This window comes from Perca flavescens, chromosome 2 (genome assembly GCF_004354835.1).
Source record: "Perca flavescens isolate YP-PL-M2 chromosome 2, PFLA_1.0, whole genome shotgun sequence".
Classification (NCBI taxonomy): domain Eukaryota; kingdom Metazoa; phylum Chordata; class Actinopteri; order Perciformes; family Percidae; genus Perca; species Perca flavescens.
This window is the reverse complement of record NC_041332.1, coordinates 8,163,634-8,187,600: the sequence shown is the minus strand read 5'-3', so window position 1 is coordinate 8,187,600 and position 23,967 is coordinate 8,163,634. Positions and strand designations below refer to the sequence as shown.

Here is a 23,967-nt window from a genome sequence, read left to right as displayed (position 1 = left end):
TAGATAATTAGACCTACACCTTAGATTGAAGTGTGCCTAATTATATAGACAGCACATGCTATATAAATATACTATATATATATATATATATATATATATATATATATAAAAAAAGGGACAAAACTAACAAACCAAACAGAAATGAGCAAAATTAGCAAAACAAAGACACCAGCAACCAAAATAAAAAATAAGACATTATACAAAATGTATTTTGCATGTTTTTTTTTTTTTTTTTTTTCCCCCTTAACCCTTCCACCCCCCTCCCCCCCATGCAAAAACATTTTCAGATGAACTTTATAAGGTACAAAATCAAATTATTTTCATCACTAAATGAAGTGCATCCTTCCTAGCCTTAAGCATAACATGGCCTAAAACTAACTCTGCAGTAGAAAATAAGCTTGCATATACATCAGTAAGTCACAGAACACCTGAGCATCAGCTGATCTGAACAATAAATCATGTTTGACACCTCGACATGATTCAGTTCAAGCTGCCAACACCACATTCTTCTAAACGTTGTGCTACATGCTGCTGCTGACTCCTACCTGCTGCTGCTACTCAAAACTGACAATAAAATCTTCTGGAGTTGAAGGTAAATGTATCCACTTCCCCCGCACCCTCCACAGCCTCGCTCTCCTCAGGGATATTTCAATGTCGTACTACTTTGTTTCCATCAGGTGAGTCCAGTCTCTGGTTCAGCTGCATCTGCAGAAAATCACATGAAACTGGTGTAAAGTTATGGATGGAACTGTGACTGTAAATCTGGAGTGGGCCTGTTTTATTTGATGCAGGAGGCTCTAACCTGACTGGACTTCACACCAGGTCTTCCTGCTCCTCTGGGTCTTCTGTCTGTGCTGCAGTGTCTGAGATGTTCTCATACGCAGGACAAGAGTCTAACTGATGGAGAGAGATGATAAAATGAGGAACTCGTTCATGAAAACTGCCTATATTAAGAGTTAATCAAAACAAAATTTTCCATTTAAATGTCAAGTATTTGCAAATATTGTGTCATGGTCAAATACATTACTGGTTTCTACTCAGACGGTTGTATTTTAAACATGAATTTATGTCACCCCTTCTTTAGTTTTCAGAGCATGTATGAGCCAAGTTATTATAACTGGGATATATGGGGAAGTTATGTCATTACTCTCTCTCACTCACTCACTTAGTCACTCACTCTTACTCACCTCTATCTCTACATGTTCATGTGGTCCAGTGGTGGAGCTCAGATTTTTCTTCTTCCTGGATTGAGCCCAACAACAACAAATACAGAATGTATGACATTTAACATATTTTATCTAAAGTAACTGAAAGATAGTTGAATAAAATAAAAGAGTGGTGAATGAACTGAAGGATGTTTCTGGTTTTACCTCGCCCACAGACTCAGGAGCAGCAGAGGAATCAGCATCAGGACCACCACAGTCAGCCTGATGATATTCATTATCATTGTTGAATTCCCTGGAAATATAGACAGATATGTGATACACCTCATTAGTAGGATCAGATTGATATATCACACAGCCAGGTGAGACTGTCTGTTAATCAGTTAGTCAGTGTCATCCACCTCTGACATGATGGAGGTTCCTCCCTTAACACAGCTACAGAAAAACACAAAGGGAATTTTATTTCCTTTTAACCAGTTATGGGCTGCTACATATTAACATGTGAATCAGGTCTGGTGCAGTAAAGAGGTGTTTGTGCAGGTGAAATTAGAGAAACTTACCTGCTACCAGCTACCCAAAGTTCATTTTCCCTTATTAACAATATTACTAAGGATAACAAAGTCCTGCCCCAACTGAAGACATACAAGCTGATAAGTTTAAAGTAGTAGCTGAATGTAAAAACTTACCTGCTATAACAATCAGATGTAAAGGTGGAGTTCTGACTTCCTCTTCTGTTCTGGGCTTCACAGTAATAATTCCCACTGTGTTCAGGTCTAACATCAGTGATGGTGAAGATCTGTCCTGATGCTTTTGGTGAGTCTTCATTCTCCTTGTACCAGGTGTAGTTAGCTGCTGGGTTAGCATCACTGCTACAGGTCAGATTCACTGAACTGCCCTCCACTATCTCAGCAGAGGGACTCACTGACACAGAGGGAAGCTTTGGACCATCTGGAAAAGATAAAATAAATTAGGTACCAAAAATTAAGTTGAAATGTTTTGGTGCTACATCTTGTGTTGAAATGAGTAATAGTTGTGTGTAAAATCATCTAAACCTTTAGAGGTGGTTTGTAACTGGCAGCAGGCTGATCTCTTTGTTGGGACCACTTAATTGATAAATATTAAATTCTAACCAGAGAGTAGAAGCAGAAATAAATTATACCACACAATATGATTTATGACAATTTGATATATGTTGTAAATACTGGAATGATGGCGCTGATTAACTATTGATGAGCAGATTTGGTGTAAGAGGTTTGGACTGAGAACAGGACAGAAGCCTGAGGTGGTTTTCTGGATCACTGATGGTTTGAATCCCCTGAACATCCGTACAGATCTGGGAGACATTTGTAAATCAAACTGTCTTGTACCTAACACTGGAGTAGGTAAGTTGCATGATAGTTTTTAAATGAGCTTTGTTTTACTCACATTTCACATTTATATTGATGTATTTCCCTAGTTCGTTCTTAACTTTACAGTAATACTGTCCAGAGTCAGAGGACTGGATGGAGCTGAAGTCGAGCTGTGATCCTTCACTGAGATATTTATAGACTGGCTTCTCCTTGTACCAGGTGTAGTTAGCTGCTGGGTTAGCATCACTGCTACAGGTCAGAGTCACTGAACTGCCCTCCACTATCTCAGCAGAGGGACTCACTGACCCAGAGGAAAGCTTTTGAGCATCTGGAGGAGAAAACATAGAGACATAGAGATATTTAATATTTAATTCACAAACAACATAAACACAAAGTGGGTGGTGAAACTAAACCTCCTTCTATTTAAGAAACTCAGATTGTAGAAACCATGGTGTCCTGTTACCATGGATACTAGTTTGACACGTTGTTACTGACTCAGTGAAGTAAACAAGGCATATGATTGGGGATGGACCAGAATAAAAAAATGTAAGTTAAAACCTTTACCCACAACGTGTTTAGCATCTGACATGAAGGATCAAGATTGCTGAATAACACATTTCAACGAAGAAAAGTGTCAAATAACGACGCAAGTACGCAGCTCAGTGGTTGGTGGATGGATCCCTGTCCCTGTAGTCCCATGTCGAAGTGTCCTTGGGCAAGACACTGAACCCTGAGTTGCCCCCGATGCTGCACATCGGATTGTAAATGTGTGTGAATTTTTATCTGATGAGCAGGTGCCAACTTGTACAGCAACCTATGTGTGTGAATGGCGAATGGTTCCTGTACTATGTAAAACTGCTTTGAGAAGTTGTTAAGACTAGAAAAGTGCTATATAAATACAGTCCATTTACATTTACATATTTTAAACAGATGCAGGATAAATGTTGACAAATGTTGTGTGGCTAAATTTCCAGTGTGACCTCTTAATTTACAGCTTTACTTTACAGTGAGGTCAGGAAATAAGAGATCATTGATTAGTGATTTGGTTTTCATACAAATCTGCACAATCCCCAAATATCACGTAGTTACATGCAGTTAAGGTACAGTACAAAAGGTTAAAGGCTCCACTAGATGGTGTTATGTCAGAGGAAGACTGTAAGTAAACTCACACACTGAAGGAGAGGGGAAGTCCTCATGTCCTCTTACAGCACAGGAAAAGCTGTCTGCAGGATCAAAGGAGGCTGAATAATAATTAGATGTTTGTCCCTGAATGTTCTGTCCATTCTTGTACCAGATGTAGGAAGGATGACCAGGTAGAGGACAACTGCTCTGACACTTCAGATCTGCCTGGTTATAAGACTCGTAGACCTCTAATCTGCTCACCTGCACCTTCAGACCTGAATATGTAAATAAGGAACAGAAGTTTTAATTTTAGACTGAAATGTCCTCACACACACACAACCCTAACCCTAACCCCCACACAGAAACACACACACACACACACACACACACACACACACACACACACACACACACACACACACACGTAACTTTCATAAGATGTTGAACACTTGTAACTAAATTATAAAATATTTGGATAAAAAGTTACCTGTGACAGACAGAGTGACTCCAGGATAACCAACATAGTTCCCACCTTGGTTTGTTGTGAACCTGAACTTGTACACAGCTGAGTCTCTCTCTCTCAGGTCTGAGATTCTCAGAGTACAGTCCTTGTTTTCAGAGTGATACTGCACACGACCTGAATACTCTGAGTCTGTTGTTAGATCCACAAACTGTTGATTTAACCAGAATCTCTGCTCAACTGTAGTATCAACTCCACCTACAGCTGATGGGTATGTGTAGCTGCAGGGTATGTTCACTGTTGATCCTTTAACAGCACAGATCTGAGTAGAGGTGTAAGTCACTCTCAAGCCATCCTGACCCTGTATCACTGTAACACAGAGAACATCAGGAAGTACAATGAATTAATAACTTCAGTTAACAATCAGATAATGAAACAAAGTGATCATACTACCAATGTGTTCTGGAGGAACCAATTATCTGCAGTCATTGTTATAAAAAGTCCTCATCATGCATTTGTCTAACAAGAACTGAATTAAAATATAGAATGTCAGAAAATGCCTGAAAAGTTTCTTATGTGAACATATTAAACATTTAATTAAAAGACAAGTTTATTTTCCAGGTGGAACATAACTTAAGGGGACAATAGAAACAAACAAAGTCCTGTTACCATGGTTACTAGTTTGACACTTTGTTACTGACTCAGTGAAGTAAACAAGGAAATGATTGAGGTTCAGTGTGTTTGGACACTGTCATGTCTACTGATGACCTCTGCTGGTTAATAAGATACATGAGGACATTAAATAATGAAAATGTGTCAGAAATGATTTTTCCTCCTGTGACATTTTCTGACATCATCACTTCCACAAAGAAACTTGATCAGACAGATCATCTAACACTAATAACTCGTAAATATTCAGGACTTGTGAACATCTGACTTCATTCTTTTCACTCATGTTTTGTTGATGGACCAGAAGAAAAAATGTTAGTTTAAACCTGGACCCATGAAGTGTTTTAATTTTAAAATTAAAACACATAAAACCTAAAAGAACAGATTCAAGACGAACAGCTTTACAGTGAGGTCAGGAAATAAGAGATAATTGATAAGTGCTTAGGTTTTCATTCAATTGCACCAAATCACCAAATACCACTGAGTTACATGCAGTTCAGGCTCCACTAGATGGTGTTATGTCAGAGGAAGACTGTAAGTAAACTCACACACTGAAGGAGAGGGGAAGTCCTCATGTCCTCTTACAGCACAGGAAAATCTGTCTGCAGGATCCAAGGAGGCTGAATAAGAATCAGATGTTTGTCCCTGAATGTTCTGTCCATTCTTGTACCAGATGTAGGAAGGATGACCAGGTAGAGGACAACTGCTCTGACACTTCAGCTTTGTCTGGTTAGAAGACTTGCTCACCTGTACCTGGAGACCTGGATATGTGAATAAGGAAAAGTCTTCATTTAAGACTGAACACACATGTATTAAAACACACAGATGCAGGTAACTTTCATGATTTTTCACACTTTAAATCCTTTTGGTTCTTTATTTTCACTTGTAAAACTAAAACCTGCAAGTTTTTACCTGAATTTAATAATAATAATAATAATAATAATAATAATAATAATAATAATAATAATAATGAGCATAAGTCTTCATTTTAGACTGAACTGTCCCCACACACCCAAATGCAAGTAATGTTCATGTTGTCATCAAGATGTTGAACACTTGAAGTAATTTATTAAAGATTCAGATAAAAACGTTACCTGTAACAGACAGAGTGACTCCAGGTGAACCAATATATTTCCCTCTGAAATGGTTTGTTATGAACCTGAACTTGTACACAGCTGAGTCTCTCTCTCTCAGGTCTGAGATTCTCAGAGTACAGTCCTTGTTTTCACAGTGATACTGCACACGACCTGAATACTTTGAGACTGTTGTTAGATCCAATGTTATTCACCACTATTTAATTCAGTAAACCAGAATGTTCTTTCAACTCTAGTATAACTGCCTTCCCACCAGGATGGGTATGTGTAGCTGCAGGGCATGTTCACTGTTGATCCTTTAACAGCACAGATCTGAGTAGAGGAGTAAGTCACTCTCCAGTCATCCTGACCCTGTATCACTGTAACACAGAGCACATCAGGAAGCACAATGAATTAATAACTTCAGTTAACAATCAGTTAATGAAACAAAGTGATCATACTACCAATGTGATCTAGGGAAGGTAACCTTTCATAAAAAAACCAACTAATTTCTGGGTTATTCAACCCAGAAAATGGGGTTGTTCTTTTGACCCAGAAGTTGTTTTATATTAATTACAATGTTGGGTTATTTTAACCAGACATTTGGGTCAAAAAGTCAAAATTTTTAACCTTGAAGTTAACCTAAAAATATAAACTCTTGATAATTATCAAACTTTAATAAACTATTTAGCTTTCCATTAATTGTAAACAAAACTAATGGTTTTACATTGGCTTCTGCAATAACTGTGTCATGAATATTTTTTTCCTTGACAAGGTGTAAAGTTTGAACCTTTCAAAGTTTGAACCAAGGTCCGGACCAATGGTTCATGACTAACATTGTATACATTTGAAAGGGTAAGTTTTGGTTTCACACTGCAGTTATGGAAGCACACTAAAGATCTATACGTGACAAAACTAGGTCCTGCCGTCATCACATAAAAGCTGCGTCCAGATACTTCTAACTGATTGGTTTGTAGACGGGCTTCCCAGTCCTCTCGTATCCTCTCTCTGGGTCAGAGTTTTTCCAGCTGACTGCTGCTCTCCCTACTGCCGCGGCTCTTTTTGTTTTGTTGTGATGTTGAGAAGCAAGACACGGGAACTTTCTTTCTGGAGCATTTATTCAGAGACAAACAGAAACCTACACTGTACATTTACTACCTCTTAACAAATAAACTGCTGATGGATTCTCTGCTCTGATAGCCGACAGCTGTCTGCTCTGAGCGCATTCACCGTCACACACTCTCTCATGTAGCTTACACACTAAGCACCGAGCTATTCCTTTAAGGAGCTTCTCCGGTCTTGTAACACAAGGAGATCCTCCCAGAGCTTCTTGTATTTAGTCCGAAAGTCCGAACCATCAAAAAAATGCTTTCACACTATAAACGAACCGGACCATGACCGAGACCACCATTTTTTATTGGACCAAAGTTTAGTCTTTTGATCCAGACCGTGGTCCGGGGGAGGTTTCACACCTGTAATTTTGGTTCGGATCAAACTGAAAAGTCCAAAAGTCCGGACCAAATGAGGTAGGTGTGAAAACGCCCCAGGATGTCTTTAAAGTTATAAGACCAGTTTGATGACAGTGAATGCAGTACCGAGGTGACAGGTTAAGTAGTCCAGGTGGGTTCTGGTGTTCCAGATTAACTGGTGTTTGAATGAAGTGGCGGCAGAGACAGATGTGTTGGAGGCGTGGCCAATGAGGACCCATTGCTGACTAACCAGGAAATCATTGCGTCGCCTCCCACTCACCAATTCATCAGTGTTTTGCGATAAACTGACATGAACGGGTTCCTGGGACATTACAATAGTCCCGACAGACATACATGCACACAACAGCCGTTGCCATAACGATTATACCATACTTTACATACTTTGGGATAATGATTACAGTCTTTGCTTTTCTTGGTAGGTTTCTGCTCTGTTCACTCTGAGGTCAGGTTGATGTTGCGTTAGGTGTGTCAAGTAAAAAGAAAAGCAGAACACTGAGGTCAGAGAGTACAGAAGGAACCAGCAGGGTTGGGCTCAGATGTGTGATCAATAAAGAGAAGTTAAGACGGTATGTGATGACTTCACTCTGAGACTAATATACCTCCAAAAATCTTCACTGTGATAAAAGTGAGCTGTCGTTTCTACAACCAGGGTCATCTTTAGAAGAGATTAAACACTAATAGGATTTTAAAGATATTTCTGAATTAAACCATGGTTACCATGCATATGAATGAATAATAATGTATTACAGATAATAGTAATTATTAGAGTACATTTCTTGGTTAGTTTCCTCTCTTTCACTCTGAGGTCAGGTTGATGCTGAGTGTGAAAACTAAAAAGAAAAGAGAACACTGAAGTCAGAACAACAGAAGGAACCAGCAGGGTTGGGCTCAGATGTGTGATCAATAAAGAAAGTTGAACTAGCATGACTTTACTGTGAGACTAATATCCCTCCAAAAACATCAACATGATAAAAGCGAGCTATCAGATTAAACAGTAATATGTTTTCACAGAGTGAGGAGGGAACAGTTCTGAATAAAAGCCACAATATTCTCTGTTTACAGCATGTAAAAGTGCTTAGCACACAGTTACTTCATGCAAAAGACAAAAGTCAAAGATGCTGGCCAACACAAGAGAAGATCCTCCTAAAATCCAACTGACAAGATCTGGGGAGTTTCCACAATTGTACAAACTACTGATAACATCTGGTGAGTTTCACACAATTGATCCACACAAACTACACATCTGGCCTGAGACGACCTTTCAAACCCAGAACCTACCTTTCACACAACCTGATCCACCATTCTCTTATTTCCACATGTGACCTTCAGTCCCACATTTTCCCAGAATCCCTCTTTTAAAGAATGAATGTAACTGTAGATATACAGTACCTGACACAGAGAGAAGGAAGACAACAAATCCACTCGCTGCTGCAGTTAAACTCATAGCTGCTCCTCTCATCTCTCTGTGTGAGACAATAAAACATGTCAGCAGATAAAATAATGTACACAGGAGGTATACAGTATCAATAAACTAATCAATAAACTGTTTCTACTTACAATGAAGACGGACGTCGTCTTTAAAGATGCCTCTCCTCTGTTGTCAGTAAGCAGAAGACAGATATCAGGCTGGTACTACATTTCCTTCCTCTTTGGATCATTAATATGCATGAAGAGCCAAATGCCAGTACATACAGTACCCACAACACAATAAAGTTATGTTGTTTTACAAACTATACACTTCAAAAAAGAGAGTAAGAAACAAATATTCAGCTGTTGTTAGAAAACCCGTTTCACCACCAACATCCCACCGACACCAGAAAAGAGCATTCATAAAGAGAAGAGAAAAACAGACAGACAGTTCATCTCTATGTGCACTGATTCAGGATGTCACACAGTCTGCAGGTGTAGTGATGGAACAGGAATGTATTTGACCTGTGAACCATGAGGCAGTTACATTGAACAGAATGAAGAGCAGAGTATTAATCATAAGAGGGAATGGAAAATGACATCATTGTTTTTCTTAGTTTGTCTCTTCTCTGTTCTCTCTGTGGTCAGGATGCTAAAAATGCAGAACACTGAGGTGTGACAAACTCACATGTATGTTAGTGTTAACTAAACATGGACATGGAAAAAAAAGGGGTAAAAGGTAAAAGTATAAAAAAGGAAGGAACAAACGTTAATGAACTTTGGCTTGTTTCCTTGGATCTATTTGAAAAACTGTTAAGACCTCCCAATGCAGATAAAAAAGGAAACTACCTGGTCAACTCTGAGGAGGTAAAGGAGAAAATGTGTCTCTTTGTACCTTGGCTCAAAGGCCATGACAACAGTGGAGGGAGAGGCATCAGAAATTATGGAAAAGTGAATTATTTAACAAAGATAATGAATCTAAACAGAGACATTTTAATCCATCCCTGATTGTTCATTCAAAACAAATGTAGCTTTTGGTTCTTTATTTTCATTTGATGTCTGAAACTATTTGAAGAAAGAGAGTTTACAATGGACATTTAATTTTTAAGAATTAGTTCACAACTCCCAGCTGCACAGGTTCCAGGAAGGCTGCAATCAACTAGGTAACAAAGATGGAAACAAAGATGGGTATGACCAGAGAGGTGTCATTATTATGACAGAAACCGCCCATGAACATGAAGGATTCATTTTTAGTTCATGACTGTTACACAGGTCATTCAGTTAAAAACATTTAAGAAAGTTAGCATTGTCTGAGATGTCTTTGTCATGACAACTTGACTTTAGCCAAGAAGAGGTTATTGTCCCATCCTGGTAGTTTTAGATTTGGTCCGGTGTTACCAAATGGGTCCAAGTATACAGCTCTCCTTCCTTAATGTACATGATCTATGGTAACAAAATGACGACCCATTGCCTACAGATGGTATATTTTGTCTGAACCATTTAACAACCTACAATGAGTCCAGTGGTGAATAATAAGCCAGAGACCTTGACCCATGGCCTTGTGACTTTGTCTACACATACAGAAGAACAAAATAAATGTTGAAGAAAAACAGACAATCCATGAAAAGTCAAACTATTTAAAATTTATGTATGACAACCCATCTGAAACTTACAGTGCACTCCAATTGGCACCTCTGAGGGCTCCACCTTTCCTCCCACCCAAACATTCAAATAAAAACAGTGTGTATTTTGTCAACAAGGATGTGGAGCTTTTTGTTTTTACTGACATGTTCTTGTATGGTGGGGAGCTCAGGAACTTATCCCTCTGGCTGTGATGTTGTGGGTCAGACACCAGCCTGTTGAGGGACCTGAAGAGCAGTAATGAAGGACAGGAATGAGGAGAAGGATCCAACTCCCCTAGTCAACTTTGCGGGATCCATCGAGGACTGGATGTCTGGTTGTTTTCCTTCAGTTCCTTTTCTGAGGTCAGGTCAGATGAGGTTCTCCAGATGTTGGATGATTGGATCTGCCCCATTGGCCGCCTCCAAATTTCCCCCTACGCTGCTCCTGCCTGACATTCTTCCTCAACACGAGGTCCCCGATTGGTTGGGGTTCTTCCAGACCACCACTGCCTGGTTAAGGTTGAGGACCCTGTCCTGGCTTGCCTTCATGTTATCTTTCACCTTTCTGGCAAACTCCCCACTGTTTTTTCAAAACCCTTTAAAGAACTCCTTAAAAAGATGGCCTTGGTTACATTGTCTTCGGGGCTGTTTAAAAGACCAGATATTAAAAGAATAGGTTAAAAGAAAACAATTCACAGGAAGGACAGCAAAATTAAAAACTTTAAATGCAAAATTGGTCACCTCTGAGGGATAACTAACCTCCCTCCCAAACATCAAATAAAATGTATTTTGTTAGTTAGTTAGTTTGTCCGGAGGCCAAACATGGTGGGCTGCAGGAACTTATCCCAGTTTGGGCCGTTGGACACCAGGTTGAGGACCTGAAGACAGTAATGAAGGACAGGCATGAGTGAATCTCCCGGTCTCCCCTACTTCATAACAATCCAAGGGACTGGATGTCTGGCTGTTCCTGGCACCGCCATAGTGGATGAGGTTCAGGTGTGGTGACTGGATCAGTACCAGGTGTGTGGAAGACCCAGGCCAGGCACGCCCCCAAACCCACTGCCAGAGGAGAGATAGAGGAGACGCACACACACAGAATAGACAGACCACACCCAAGCATACTACACATAAAGACAAACAACACAAACACAATCACTCACAAGTGTCACGGCCGATTCATGACAAATAGTTCACATTGGTGACCGACATCTTTGATAACAATAACAAACTCTTTAAATCAACTTGTTTTAGTTGAACAAATTAGAGGGTACAAAACTTTTATTCCGAAAGCTGTATTTATCACTATGGACTTTTATTTGAATCAGACAAACACTTGGGAAATGTAACATGTAGGAAATTCTTACTGGGCTTACTGCTTCATGTTTGATTTTTTGTAAAATCTAAACTAATGGAGTTTGATGATTTCAGTTCACTGTTGATTTGAACCAACTTTATTGGCTCTGTCAACCAGGACAGGTACAAACCCAGAGGCTGCTCAGGAGTTTGGAAAAATTTATTATGTAGAATTTCAAAAATACATTTTGCATAACAACTTTAATCCTTAATGTCTATAAAATATCTAACTCTTTTGTTTTTACATTTTTTTCCATTCATTTGCAAATAAAGTCCAAAAACAAAATACATTACATACAAACACAGGTAACCATTAGTTACTGAAGCATATTCCACTCTTAAAGGCATGAGCTCCTTGCTGTGCAATCATTGGAATCAAAACACAACAGAGGGCTCAGCCCAGTTAACTTTAAAAAAGACATAATTAGACCTACACCTTAGATTGAAGTGTGCCTAATTATACAGACAGCACATGCTATATAAATATACTATATATATAGATATAGCCTAAAAGGGAAAAAACTAACAAACCAAACAAAAATGAGCAAAATAAGCAAAACAAAGACACCAGCAACCAAAATAAAAAATAAGACATTATAAAAAATGTATGTTGCACATCATTTTTTTTTTTTTTTTTTTTTTTCCCCCTTAACCCTTCCAAAACTTTTTCCCTCCATGAACTTTAAACATTTTCAAAATGAACTTTTTAAGGTAAAAAAAAATCAAATTATTTTCATCACTAAATGAAGTGCATCCTTCCTAGCCTTAAGCATAACATGGCCTAAAACTAACTCTGCAGTAGAAAATAAGCTTGCATATACATCAGTAAGTCACAGAACACCTGAGCATCAGCTGATCTGAACAATAAATCATGTTTGACACCTCGACATGATTCAGTTCAAGCTGCCAACACCACATTCTTCTAAACGTTGTGCTACATGCTGCTGCTGACTCCTACCTGCTGCTGCTACTCAAAACTGACAATAAAATCTTCTGGAGTTGAAGGTAAATGTATCCACTTCCCCCGCACCCTCCACAGCCTCGCTCTCCTCAGGGATATTTCAATGTCGTACTACTTTGTTTCCATCAGGTGAGTCCAGCCTCTGGTTCAGCTGCATCTGCAGAAAATCACATGAAACTGGTGTAAAGTTATGGATGGAACTGTGACTGTAAATCTGGAGTGGGCCTGTTTTATTTGATGCAGGAGGCTCTAACCTGACTGGACTTCACACCAGGACTTCCTGCTCCTCTGGGTCTTCTGTCTGTGCTGCAGTGTCTGAGATGTTCGCATACGCAGGACAAGAGTCTAACTGATGGGGAGAGATGACAAAATGAGGACCTTGTTCATGAAACCAGCATATACTAAGAGTTAGTCAAATCAAAATGTCACATTTAAATGTAAATTATTTGCAAATATTGTGTCATGACCAAATACATTACTGGTTTCTACTCAGCAAGTTGTATTTTAAACATTTATGTCACCCCTTCTTTAGTTTTCAGAGCATGTATGAGCCAAGTGATATATGGGGAAGTTATGTCAATACTCTCTCTCACTCACTCACTCACTCACCTCTATCTCTACATGTTCATGTGGTCCAGTGGTGGAGCTCAGAGTTTTCTTCTGCCTGGATTGAGTCCAACAACAACAAATACAGAATGTATGACATTTATCATACTTAATCTAAAGTAACTGAAAGATAGTGGAATAAAATAAAAGAGCAGTGACTGAACTGAAGGATGTTTCTGGTTTTACCTCGCCCACAGACTCAGGAGCAGCAGAGGAATCAGCATCAGGACCACCACAGTCAGCCTGATGATATTCATTATCATTGTTAAATTCCCTGGAAAAATAGACAGATATGTGATACACCTCATTAGTAGGATCAGATTGATGAATCTCTTTGCCAGGTGAGACTGTCTGTTAATCAGTCAGTCAGTGTCATCCACCTCTGACATGATGGAGGTTCCTCCCTGAACACACCTACAGAAAAACAGTCTGGAAATGCACACAGGGAATGTTATTTTATTGTAACCAGTTATGGGCTGCTACATATTAACATGTGAATCAGGTCTGGTACAGTAAAGAGGTCTTTGTGCAGGTGAAAGTGGAGAATCTTACCTGCTACAACAATCAGATGTAAGGTGGAGTTCTGACTTCCTATTCTGTTCTGGGCTACACAGTAATAATTCCCACTGTGTTCAGCTCTGAAGTCAGTGATGGTGAAGATCTGTCCTGATGCTTTTGGTGAGTCTTCATTCTCCTTGTACCAGGTGTAGTTAGCTGCTGGGTTAGCATCACTGCTACAGGTCAGATTCACTAAACTGCCCTCCACTATCTCAGCAGAGGGACTCACTGACACAGAGGGAAGCTTTGGACCATCTGGAGGAGAAAACATAGAACACATTTAACATTTCAGTTAAAGTGTAACTCTAGGCTATTTTTAGGGGTGCTGAAGCACCCGTAAAAATCATCTCAGCACCCCTGAAAATAAAGTCCTTATCATTGTGATTCTGTGAAATCGTTTAGGCTAGTGCTCAAACCTCATTACTTTTGCAAACCTGATTTTAGCGATGGAATAGGATAAATGAGGACAGGCTCAGCTCAGTTGTAGCTTAAAGTCAACAGCCTATCTGTGATTCCCTGAACGAGGGCGCCTCAGCCTACTGTTCAGTCTGCGCAGATAACTTTGGGGAATTCGGTCGTCAGAGTATGGCTACTTTCAACCACTGAAAAGGTATGGCTTTGAAAACGCTCTGATTGGTTTATTGCACGTGACGCCCAAACCACACCTAGCTACTTCAGACCAACCCATTTTAGATTTGCGTCGGGCGCAAGACTCATTTATCCCGCCGGTAAAATAGCAACAGCGCCCGAGATCCGCCCACAAAGCTACTTGCGTTTCACGTTTGATACTTTGATATGTTTGAAACTTCGACATTTAGGTCTCATTAAGCAATATCAAAAACATTTTTCACGAATCTGTTCCATTTACAATCTGTTTGCATTTCATTGAGCCACCTCCTGAAACATGGGGACAGTGGAGACTTCCAATTGAGTAATATTATTTTTTTAGCTGCAACCTTGCCTAGTCTAATAATTAGTGATGGTCAAATGAAGCTTCGCGAACCAGTGTCTTTACTTTCTGAGCTCACTAGATGGCGCTCTCTGTTCAAAGAAAAAGGTTAGATGAATGGCAATTCAATGGGTTTTCAAACCCTTTGTTGAACAGAGAGCGCCATCTAGTGAGCTCAGAAAGTAAAGACACTGGTTCCTGAAAGAAAAATGGGAACTGCTGTGTCCATTTAGAAGAGAGAAGTGTATGCACATTGTGCACACGCTACATTATGGCCAAGCATGCGCCCCTAAAATAGCATCTGAATAACGCACCACTGACTTTAGACCAGGTTTTTCCTGGTCAGTGGCGGAATTGTTTTCTGAAACTGCTAAATATCACCACGTAACATTTGTGCCGGAACACGCCTCCTCTTTTCGCTGAACCGCCACCGGGAGCGCAAACACATTCCCTAATTTACCGACGGGAATCTGTGGAGGGAAAAGTCCGCCTTGTGTCGAGTGCAAAATAGGAATGATACATGAGTTGGTGTACAAAGGCAATTGCGCTGAGTGCAAGATAGGGCCCTGAGACTCTACCTTCCATTTGTGTGTGTATGTGTGCTTTTCTTGATTTTTTTTCATTTTCTTTTTTTCCATCTTTTTATCTTTTTTTATTGCTGTCTTGTCTTGTTTATTGTGTGACTGGTATGAGAAAGATTTTAAATGAAGTATCTGGAGGAGAAAACATGAACACATTCAACATTTCATTTAAACAGGAGTATGTTTTCATAGTGGAACATATTTAAATCAACACTAGTTCATAGAAACACAGAGTGGGTTGTGGAACTTACATATTACAAACTCAGAAACCACAACTTAAACCACTATCACCATGGATACTGACACTTGCTGATATAGGATAGTAAACAAGGAAATGTTTGGGGTTTAGTGTCTTTGGACACTGTCATGTCTACTGAGGACCTATGCTGGGTAAATTCTCCTCCATGATGTCCACAATCATCACTTCCACAATAAAACTTGATCAGACAGATCTTCTAACCCTAATCACTTGTTATTATTCAGGACTTTCAGGAAACATTGGACTTCACATGCAGTTAAGGTACAGTACAAAAGGTTAAAGGCTCCACTAGATGGTGTTATGTCAGAGGAAGACTGTAAGTAAACTCACACACTGAAGGAGAGCGGAAGTCCTCATGTCCTCTTACAGCACAGGAAAAGCTGTCTGCAGGATCCAAGGAGGCTGTATAAGAAATAGACGTGTATCCCTGAATTTTCTGTCCATTCTTGTACCAGATGTAGGAAGGATGACCAGGTAGACGACAACTGCTCTGACACTTCAGCTTTGTCTGATTAGAAGACTTGCTCACCTGCACCTGGAGACCTGAATATGGAAAAGTCTTCATTTAAGACTGAACACACATGTATAAAAACACACGGACGCAGGTAACTTTCATAAGATGTAGAACACTTGTAAGTAAATTACAAAACGTTCAGATGGAAATGTTACCTGTGACAGACAGAGTGACTCCAGGATAACCAACATAGTTCCCACCCTGGTTTGTTGTGAACCTGAACTTGTACACAGCTGAGTCTCTCTCTCTCAGGTCTGAGATTCTCAGAGTACAGTCCTTGTTTTCAGAGTGATAATGCACACGACCTGAATACTCTGAGTCTGTTGTCAGATCCACAAACTGTTGAATAAACCAGACTCTCTGCTCAACTGTAGTATCAACACCACCTACAGCTGATGGGTATGTGTATCTGCAGGGTATGTTCACTGTTGATCCTTTAACAGCACAGATCTGAGTAGAGGTGTAAGTCACTCCCAAGCCATTCTGACCCTTTATCACTGTAACACAGAGCACACCAGGAAGCACAATGAATTAATAACTTCAGTGCATCTGTCTAACAAGAACTGAATTAAAATATAGAATGTCAGAAAATGCCTGAAAAGTTTATCTTACGTGAACACATTTAACATTTAATTTAAAGACAAGTTTGTATTCCCGGTGGAACATAACTTAAGTGGACAATAGTTAACAGAAACAGAAAGTGGGTGATGGAGCTCAAATTTCCTCTATATTAGAAACTACATGGTGTCCTGTTACCATGGTTACTAGTTTAATCCTTTCTAACTGACGCAGTGAAGTAAACAAGGAAATGATTGAGGTTCAGTGTGTTTGGACACTGTCACGTCTACTGATGACCTCTGCTGGTTAATAAGATACATGAGGGCATTAAAGGTCCAGTGTGTAACGTTTTTAGTTAGTTCATTATCAAAATCTGTGTTGCCCGTTCACAAACTTGTCCTTTTTCATGAATATTTACCACCACCATCAATTCCAAGTATTCCTTTTGACTTGAAATGTTACATTTGCATTCACATGAACTGGGGTAGACGCTCCATGTTCATGCGCCATCTTGAAATACGTTAGCCGGTAAGGGACATACAGGACATACAGGACATACTGCTCCACCTTTCGCGTTTTCTCTGTCACATGATAAACTCCCAGGTGCTAATGCTGCTAACGGGTATCGTAGCTTCCCGGCCCCGGCAAGTTTGAAGAAGGAAACGTGGAGGACCACACGTATTCAAAATCCAAATTTTAGGAACAGGAGTCTTCTTCTTCGCCCAGAAAAAGAAAAAGGATATCGAAAAGAGAAAGAGACCGGCTTTTGAAGCGTGAAGGCTACAGTAGCTGTAATATGTACTTTTAACTGCGTGGGACCAGAGAGTTGATTGCGATATATGATCTCAACGCTAGATGGCAGAAATTCCCACACATTGGACCTTTAAATAATGAGAATGTGTCAGACATGATTTTTCCTCCTGTGACATTTTCTTACATCATCGCTTCCACAAAGAAACTTGATCAGACAGATCTTCTAACACTAATAATTTGTAAATATTCAGGACTTATGAACATCTGACTTCATTCTTTTCACTCATGTTTTGGATGTTTTAAAACCTGGACCAGTTAAGTGTTTTAATTTTTAAAAATAAAAGGTCAAGATTACTAAATAACACATTTTAACAATGAAAAATGTCATATAAAGACAAAAGTCTAAGGACAAATTTCCAGTGTGAGCTCTTATTTTCCAGCTTTACTTTACAGTGAGGTCAGGAAATAAGAGATCATTGATTAGTGATTTGGTTTTCATTCACTTCTGCACAATTATCACCAAATATCACAGAGTTACATGCAGTTAAGGTACAGTACAAAAAGTTAAAGGCTCCACTAGATGGTGTTATGTCAGAGGAAGACTGTAAGTAAACTCACACACTGAAGGAGAGGGAAGTCCTCATGTCCTCTTACAGCACAGGAAAAGATGTCTGCAGGATCAAAGGAGGCTGAATAATAATCAGATGTTTGTCCCTGAATGTTCTGTCCATTCTTGTACCAGATGTAGGAAGGACGACCAGGTAGAGGACAACTGCTCTGACACTTCAGATCTGCCTGGTTAGGAGACTCGCTCACCTGCACCTGGAGACCTGAATAATAATAAGGACACTACTACTACTACTACTACTACTACTACTAATAATAATAATAATAATAATAATAATAATGAACAGAAGTCTTCATTTTAGACTGAACCCACCAACACATACACTTTCATAAGATATTGAACACTTGAAAGTGATTTATTAAATAATGTAGATAAAAATGTTACCTGCAGTGACTCCAGGTGAACCAATATATTTCCCACCTTGGTTTGTTGTGAACCTGAACTTGTACACAGCTGAGTCTCTCTCTCTCAGGTCTGAGATTCTCAGAGTACAGTCCTTGTTTTCAGAGTGATACTGCACACGACCTGAATACTCTGAGACTGTTGTCAGGTCCACGGTTTCACCATTACCTAATTCAGTAAACCAGAATCTTTTCTCAACTTTGGTAACAAGGTCATTTATTCTGGATTGGTATGTGTAGCTGCAGGATATGTTCACTGTTGATCCCTTGAAGGCACAGATCTGAGTAGAGGTGTAAGTCACTCCCAAGTCATACTGACCCTGTATCACTGTAACACAGAGAACATCAGAGAGCACAATGAATTAATAACTTCAGATAACAATCAGTACTACCAACATGATCTAGGGAAAGGTAACCTGGACAAACTTAAAAATCCTCAATTATCAGACCAATTATCTGCAGCTATTAAAAAAGTCATAAAAAGTTCATCATCAAGCATCTGTCTAACTTAACTGTATTTAAGAATTTCATCAGGTTTTATCATAGTTTATTATAGTTGGGACATATAGGGATATGTGTTACTTCTGGTTTTGGTTTTGGTTATTTAATTTAAAAAAAACATTTGTGAAAATAAGCCTGAGCAGTGCTTCTTGCATGTCAACAAGAAAATACAAATACATTTTACAGACTCTTCTAGGATAGAGCAGATGTCTAAACACAAATGAAATGTCTTATCTGTGTTTCATCATAGTCGGGACACAGGAAAATGTGTTAAATTATTGTATTTAAATATATGTGTTAATTGTTTTGAAAAAAATAAGCCTGAGAAGTGCTTCTTACATGTTAACAAAAAATACATTTACCAGACTCTTCTAGGATAGAGCAGAATTATACATAACATACATGTTTTAATTTATAGTCTACCTCCTGTTAAAAATAATACTTATGTTACTTTTTAAAGTTACATCAGAATTAAACCAAAGTGAACAGGCAAAGACAAGTCTAAACACAACGGAAGAGTTAAATAGGTTGAAAGTTGAAGAGCTGATATTTATTAATATACATATGTCACAGGGCAGAAGTCTATTTTTATTTGTACATGCTTTTATTGGATTTGCTGTGTTTTTATATTTTATAGTGCATGCTTTTATTCTGAAATGTGTGGTGTTTTTAATGTTGACTTCCGCCAGTGAACATTTTAGCAGGCCTAATCAGGCTAATGACTTTCGCCTGGGGGTGAGAGGGGGTTGATTGGCCCTTGTATAAAAAGGGCAGGACCTTAGAGGAGCCAGGAGAGAGGGGCACATGGGAGAAGGAGAGGCCATGGTGAAGATGAGGGAGGCCTGAGAGAGCACACCAGTGAAGATGCTGAGATATGACAGGGCATTTGGAACAGGTGGTGAAGCTGACAGGAGATCAGATGAAGACACACAGAAAGACAACCTTAGAGAGCCCTGAAGCTACAGCGAAGAAACACAAACACCGTCCGCTAGCGGCAAAAAGTGTGAGAGAGTGAAACCTCTCCTTCCTGCATAAGTCCCTTTTAGACCGGTGTTAGGTGGTGGTAAACGTCATGAAGTGGTAGCAGTTGCTAAGGGCGTGTTACTGGCGCGCAGTTTTCTGTTACAGGTTATGCCCGAGGAAAGCCGCACAAGGAGAGGAAACTGGTTGCCAGCAGAACCCTGTGGACATTTTAAAGTCAAGACTCCTGTTCTGTTTGGACTGGTTTTTAGTTTGATTTTTAGTTTTTAAATCTTTGTTTGTTTTTTTAAAGTCATTTTTATTGTTTTATCCTTTTGTTAAAATAAATGTGTTACTCCTATTTGTTTTTACTCATTGTTTTAAATACACCGTGTTTTACTGCTCTCCCCCGGTACAAAGGACCTGTTTTAATCTTTGACTTTTAGTTTTTAATTGTTGTAGTTTTTAAAGAGGTCCTAGGCCTCAGTATCAAACCCTAGGTGGCGTTGTTGGTCCTTTCTTACCCATATTTATATATTTTATACCAACATCCCCCCCTAAACCCCTACGACCTTTAAAACACATACATAATACATTATAGGGATAATAAGTATATGAATCTGTACATTTCCTGGTTAGTTTCCTCTCTGTTCACTCTGTGGTCATGTTGATGCTGAGGTAATTGTGAAGACTGAAAAAAGCAGAACACTGAGGTCATCAGGCTCAGATGTGTGATGAATAAAGAGAAGTTGAGACAGTATGGGATGACTTCACTGACCAGTATTCCTTTAAAATTAATTTCACCGTGATTTAAAAGTGAGCTGTTTCTACAACCAGGGTCGTCTTTAGAACAGATTAAACAGTAACATGTTTTCACTGAGTATAAAACCCACAATATTCTGTTTACAGCATGTAAAAGTGCTTAGCACACAGTTACTTCATACAAAAGTCAAAGATGATGGCCAACACAAGAGAAGATCCTGCTGATATCCAATTCACACAAAAACAATCAAAATTGTAAACAAAACTAATATTTGTAGCGTTTCTGGGAAGTTTGCCTTTCACACTTACCCACCTATTTCCACATGACCTTCAGTCCAACATTTTCCCAGAATCCCTCTTTTAAAGAATGAATGTTGCTGATGTATTCTCTGCTCTGATAGCCGACAGCTGTCTGCTCTGAGCACATTCACCGTCACACACTCTCTCATGTAGCTTACACACTAAGCACCGAGCTATTCCTTTAAGGAGCTTCCCCGGTCTTGTAACACAAGGAGAGCCTGCCAGAGCTTCTTGTATTTGGTCCGAAATTCCGAACCATCAAAAAAAATGCTTTCACACTATAAACGAACCGGACCATGGTTCAGTTTGGTCCGGAACGAGACCATCTCTTTTTAATCGGACCAGAATTTGGTCTTTTGATCCAGACCGTGGTCCGGGGGAGGTTTCACACCTGTAATTTTGGTTCGGATCAAACTGAAAAGTCTAAAAGTCCGGACCGGAGGTAGGTGTGAAAACGCCCCAGGATGTCTTTAAAGTTATAAGACCAGTTTGATGACAGTGAATGCAGTACCGAGGTGACAGGTTAAGTAGTCCAGGTGGGTTCTGGTGTTCCAGATTAACTGGTGTTTGAATGAAGTGGCGGCAGAGACAGATGTGTTGGAGGCGTGGCCAATGAGGACCCATTGCTGACTAACCAGGAAATCATCGCGTCGCCTCCCACTCACCAATTCATCAGTGTTTTGCGATAAACTGACATGAACGGGTTCCTGGGACATTACAATAGTCCCGACAGACATACATGCACACAACAGCCGTTGCCATAACGATTATACCATACTTTACATACTTTGGGATAATGATTACAGTCTTTGCTTTTCTTGGTAGGTTTCTACTCTGTTCACTCTGAGGTCAGGTTGATGTTGCGTTAGGTGTGTCAAGTAAAAAGAAAAGCAGAACACTGAGGTCAGAGAGTACAGAAGGAACCAGCAGGGTTGGGCTCAGATGTGTGATCAATAAAGAGAAGTTAAGACGGTATGTGATGACTTCACTCTGAGACTAATATACCTCCAAAAATCTTCACTGTGATAAACGTGAGCTGTCATTTCTACAACCAGGGTCATCTATAGAAGAGATTAAACACTAATAGGATTTTAAAGATATTTCTCAATTAAACCATGGTTACCATGCATATGAATGAATAATAATGGATTACAGATAATAGTAATTATTAGAGCACATTTCTTGGTTAGTTTGCTCTCTGTTCACTCTGTGGTCAGGTTGATGCTGAGTGTGAAAACTAAAGAAATCAGAACAATGAAGTCAGAGAGTACAGAAGGAACTAGCAGGGTTGGTCTCAGATGTGTGATCAATAAAGAAAGTTGAGGCGGTATGTGATGACTTTACTGTGAGACTAATATCCCTCAAAAACATCAACATGATAAAAGCGAGCTATCAGATTAAACAGTAATATGTTTTCACAGAGTGAGGAGGAACAGTTCTGAATAAAAGCCACAATATTCTCTGTTTACAGCATGTAAAAGTGCTTAGCACACAGTTACTTCATGCTAAGGACAAAAGTCAAAGATGCTGGCCAACACAAGAGAAGATCCTCCTAAAATCCAACTGACCCAAAACAAACAAAACTGATAACATCTGGTGAGTTTCCACAATTGTATACCAAACTACTATCTGTAGCGTTTCTGGAAGTTTACCTTTCACACAACTCTGATCCACTTATTCACACATAATTACCTTCAGTCCCACATTTTCCCAGAATCACTCTTTTAAAGAATGAATGTAACTGTAGATATACAGTACCTGACACAGAGAGAAGGAAGACAACAAATCCACTCACTGCTGCAGTTAAACTCATAGCTGCTCCTCTCATCTCTCTGTGTGAGACAATAAAACATGTCAGCAGATAAAATAATGTACACAGGAGGTATACAGTATCAATAAACTAATCAATAAACTGTTTCTACTTACAATGAAGACGGACGTCGTCTTTAAAGATGCCTCTCCTCTGTTGTCAGTAAGCAGAAGACAGATATCAGGCTGATAAAGACTACATTTCCTTCCTCTTTGGATCATTAATATGCATGAAGAGCCAAATGCCAGTACATACAGTACCCACAACACAATAAAGTTATGTTGTTTTACAAACTATAAACTTCAAAAAAGAGAGTAAGAAACTAATATTGACCTGTTGTTAGAAAACCTGTTTCACCACCAACATCCCAACGACACCAGAAAAGAGCATTCATAAAGAGAAGAGAAAAACAGACAGACAGTTCATCTCTATGTGCACTGATTCAGGATGTCACACAGTCTGCAGGTGTAGTGATGGAACAGGAATGTATTTGACCTGTGAACCATGAGGCAGTTACATTGAACAGAATGAAGAGCAGAGTATTAATCATAAGAGGGGAATGGAAAATGACATCATTGTTTTTTCTTAATTTGTCTCTTCTCTGTTCTCTCTGTGGTCAGGTTGCTAAATGCAGAACACGGAGGTGTGATAAACTCACATGCATGTTAGTGTTAACTAAACATGGACATGTAAAAAGACAAGGGGTAAAAGTATGCCAGTACAGAAAAAGGAAGGAACAAACGTACAGACAAACCGAGTCGAAAACATAACCTCCTTGGCCTAATATTTGAAAAAACATTAAGACCTCCCAGCATGCAGCCAAATAAAAGAGAAACTACCTGCATGTCTAGATACCACAGGAGGTAAAGGAGAAAATGTGTCTCTTTGTAGTTTGGGTGGAGTCAGCCTTCAAAGCAGACAGTGGAGGGAGAGCTCAGAGTGATGGAGCCTGAATGGGCCACACACAGATACTGAATCAGGACCCTGAGACATTTTACCATCCATCCCTGATTGTTCATTCACATTTAAATTCACTTTTGGTTCTTTATTTTCACATTTCATGAGTGAAACTATTTGTTTATTTAAGACTTTTACCCTGGACATTTAATTTATTAAACATTAGTTAGAAACTCCTTCAGCTGCACAGCTTCCAGGAAG

At 39.4% G+C, this 23,967-nt stretch overlaps 1 protein-coding gene across 4 annotated transcripts; it reads right to left on the bottom strand.

Annotated features, from left to right (window-relative positions):
- Nucleotides 1–309: 309 nt before the first annotated feature.
- LOC114563403 (B-cell receptor CD22-like) lies at nt 310–22,803 on the bottom strand. 4 transcript variants are annotated; one of them, XM_028590273.1, is made up of 11 exons: nt 22,758–22,803; nt 8,884–8,920; nt 8,716–8,789; nt 4,122–4,463; nt 3,682–3,909; nt 2,589–2,840; nt 1,850–2,111; nt 1,371–1,458; nt 1,188–1,242; nt 803–897; nt 310–705 (listed from the first exon to the last, which is right to left on the bottom strand). In XM_028590273.1, the coding sequence occupies exons 3-9, from the start codon at nt 8,783–8,785 to the stop codon at nt 1,204–1,206; spliced, it is 1,281 nt and encodes a 426-aa protein (XP_028446074.1). In that variant the 5' UTR covers nt 8,786–8,789; nt 8,884–8,920; nt 22,758–22,803; the 3' UTR covers nt 310–705; nt 803–897; nt 1,188–1,203. The 4 variants fall into 4 exon arrangements, with proteins under 4 accessions (XP_028446074.1, XP_028446067.1, XP_028446090.1 ...); XM_028590266.1 differs by lacking the exon at nt 22,758–22,803 and having other exon boundaries at nt 803–893; nt 8,884–8,949; XM_028590289.1 differs by lacking the exon at nt 22,758–22,803 and having other exon boundaries at nt 1,850–1,999; nt 2,729–2,840; nt 8,884–8,949.
- Between the last annotated feature and the right edge of the window lie 1,164 nt (nt 22,804–23,967).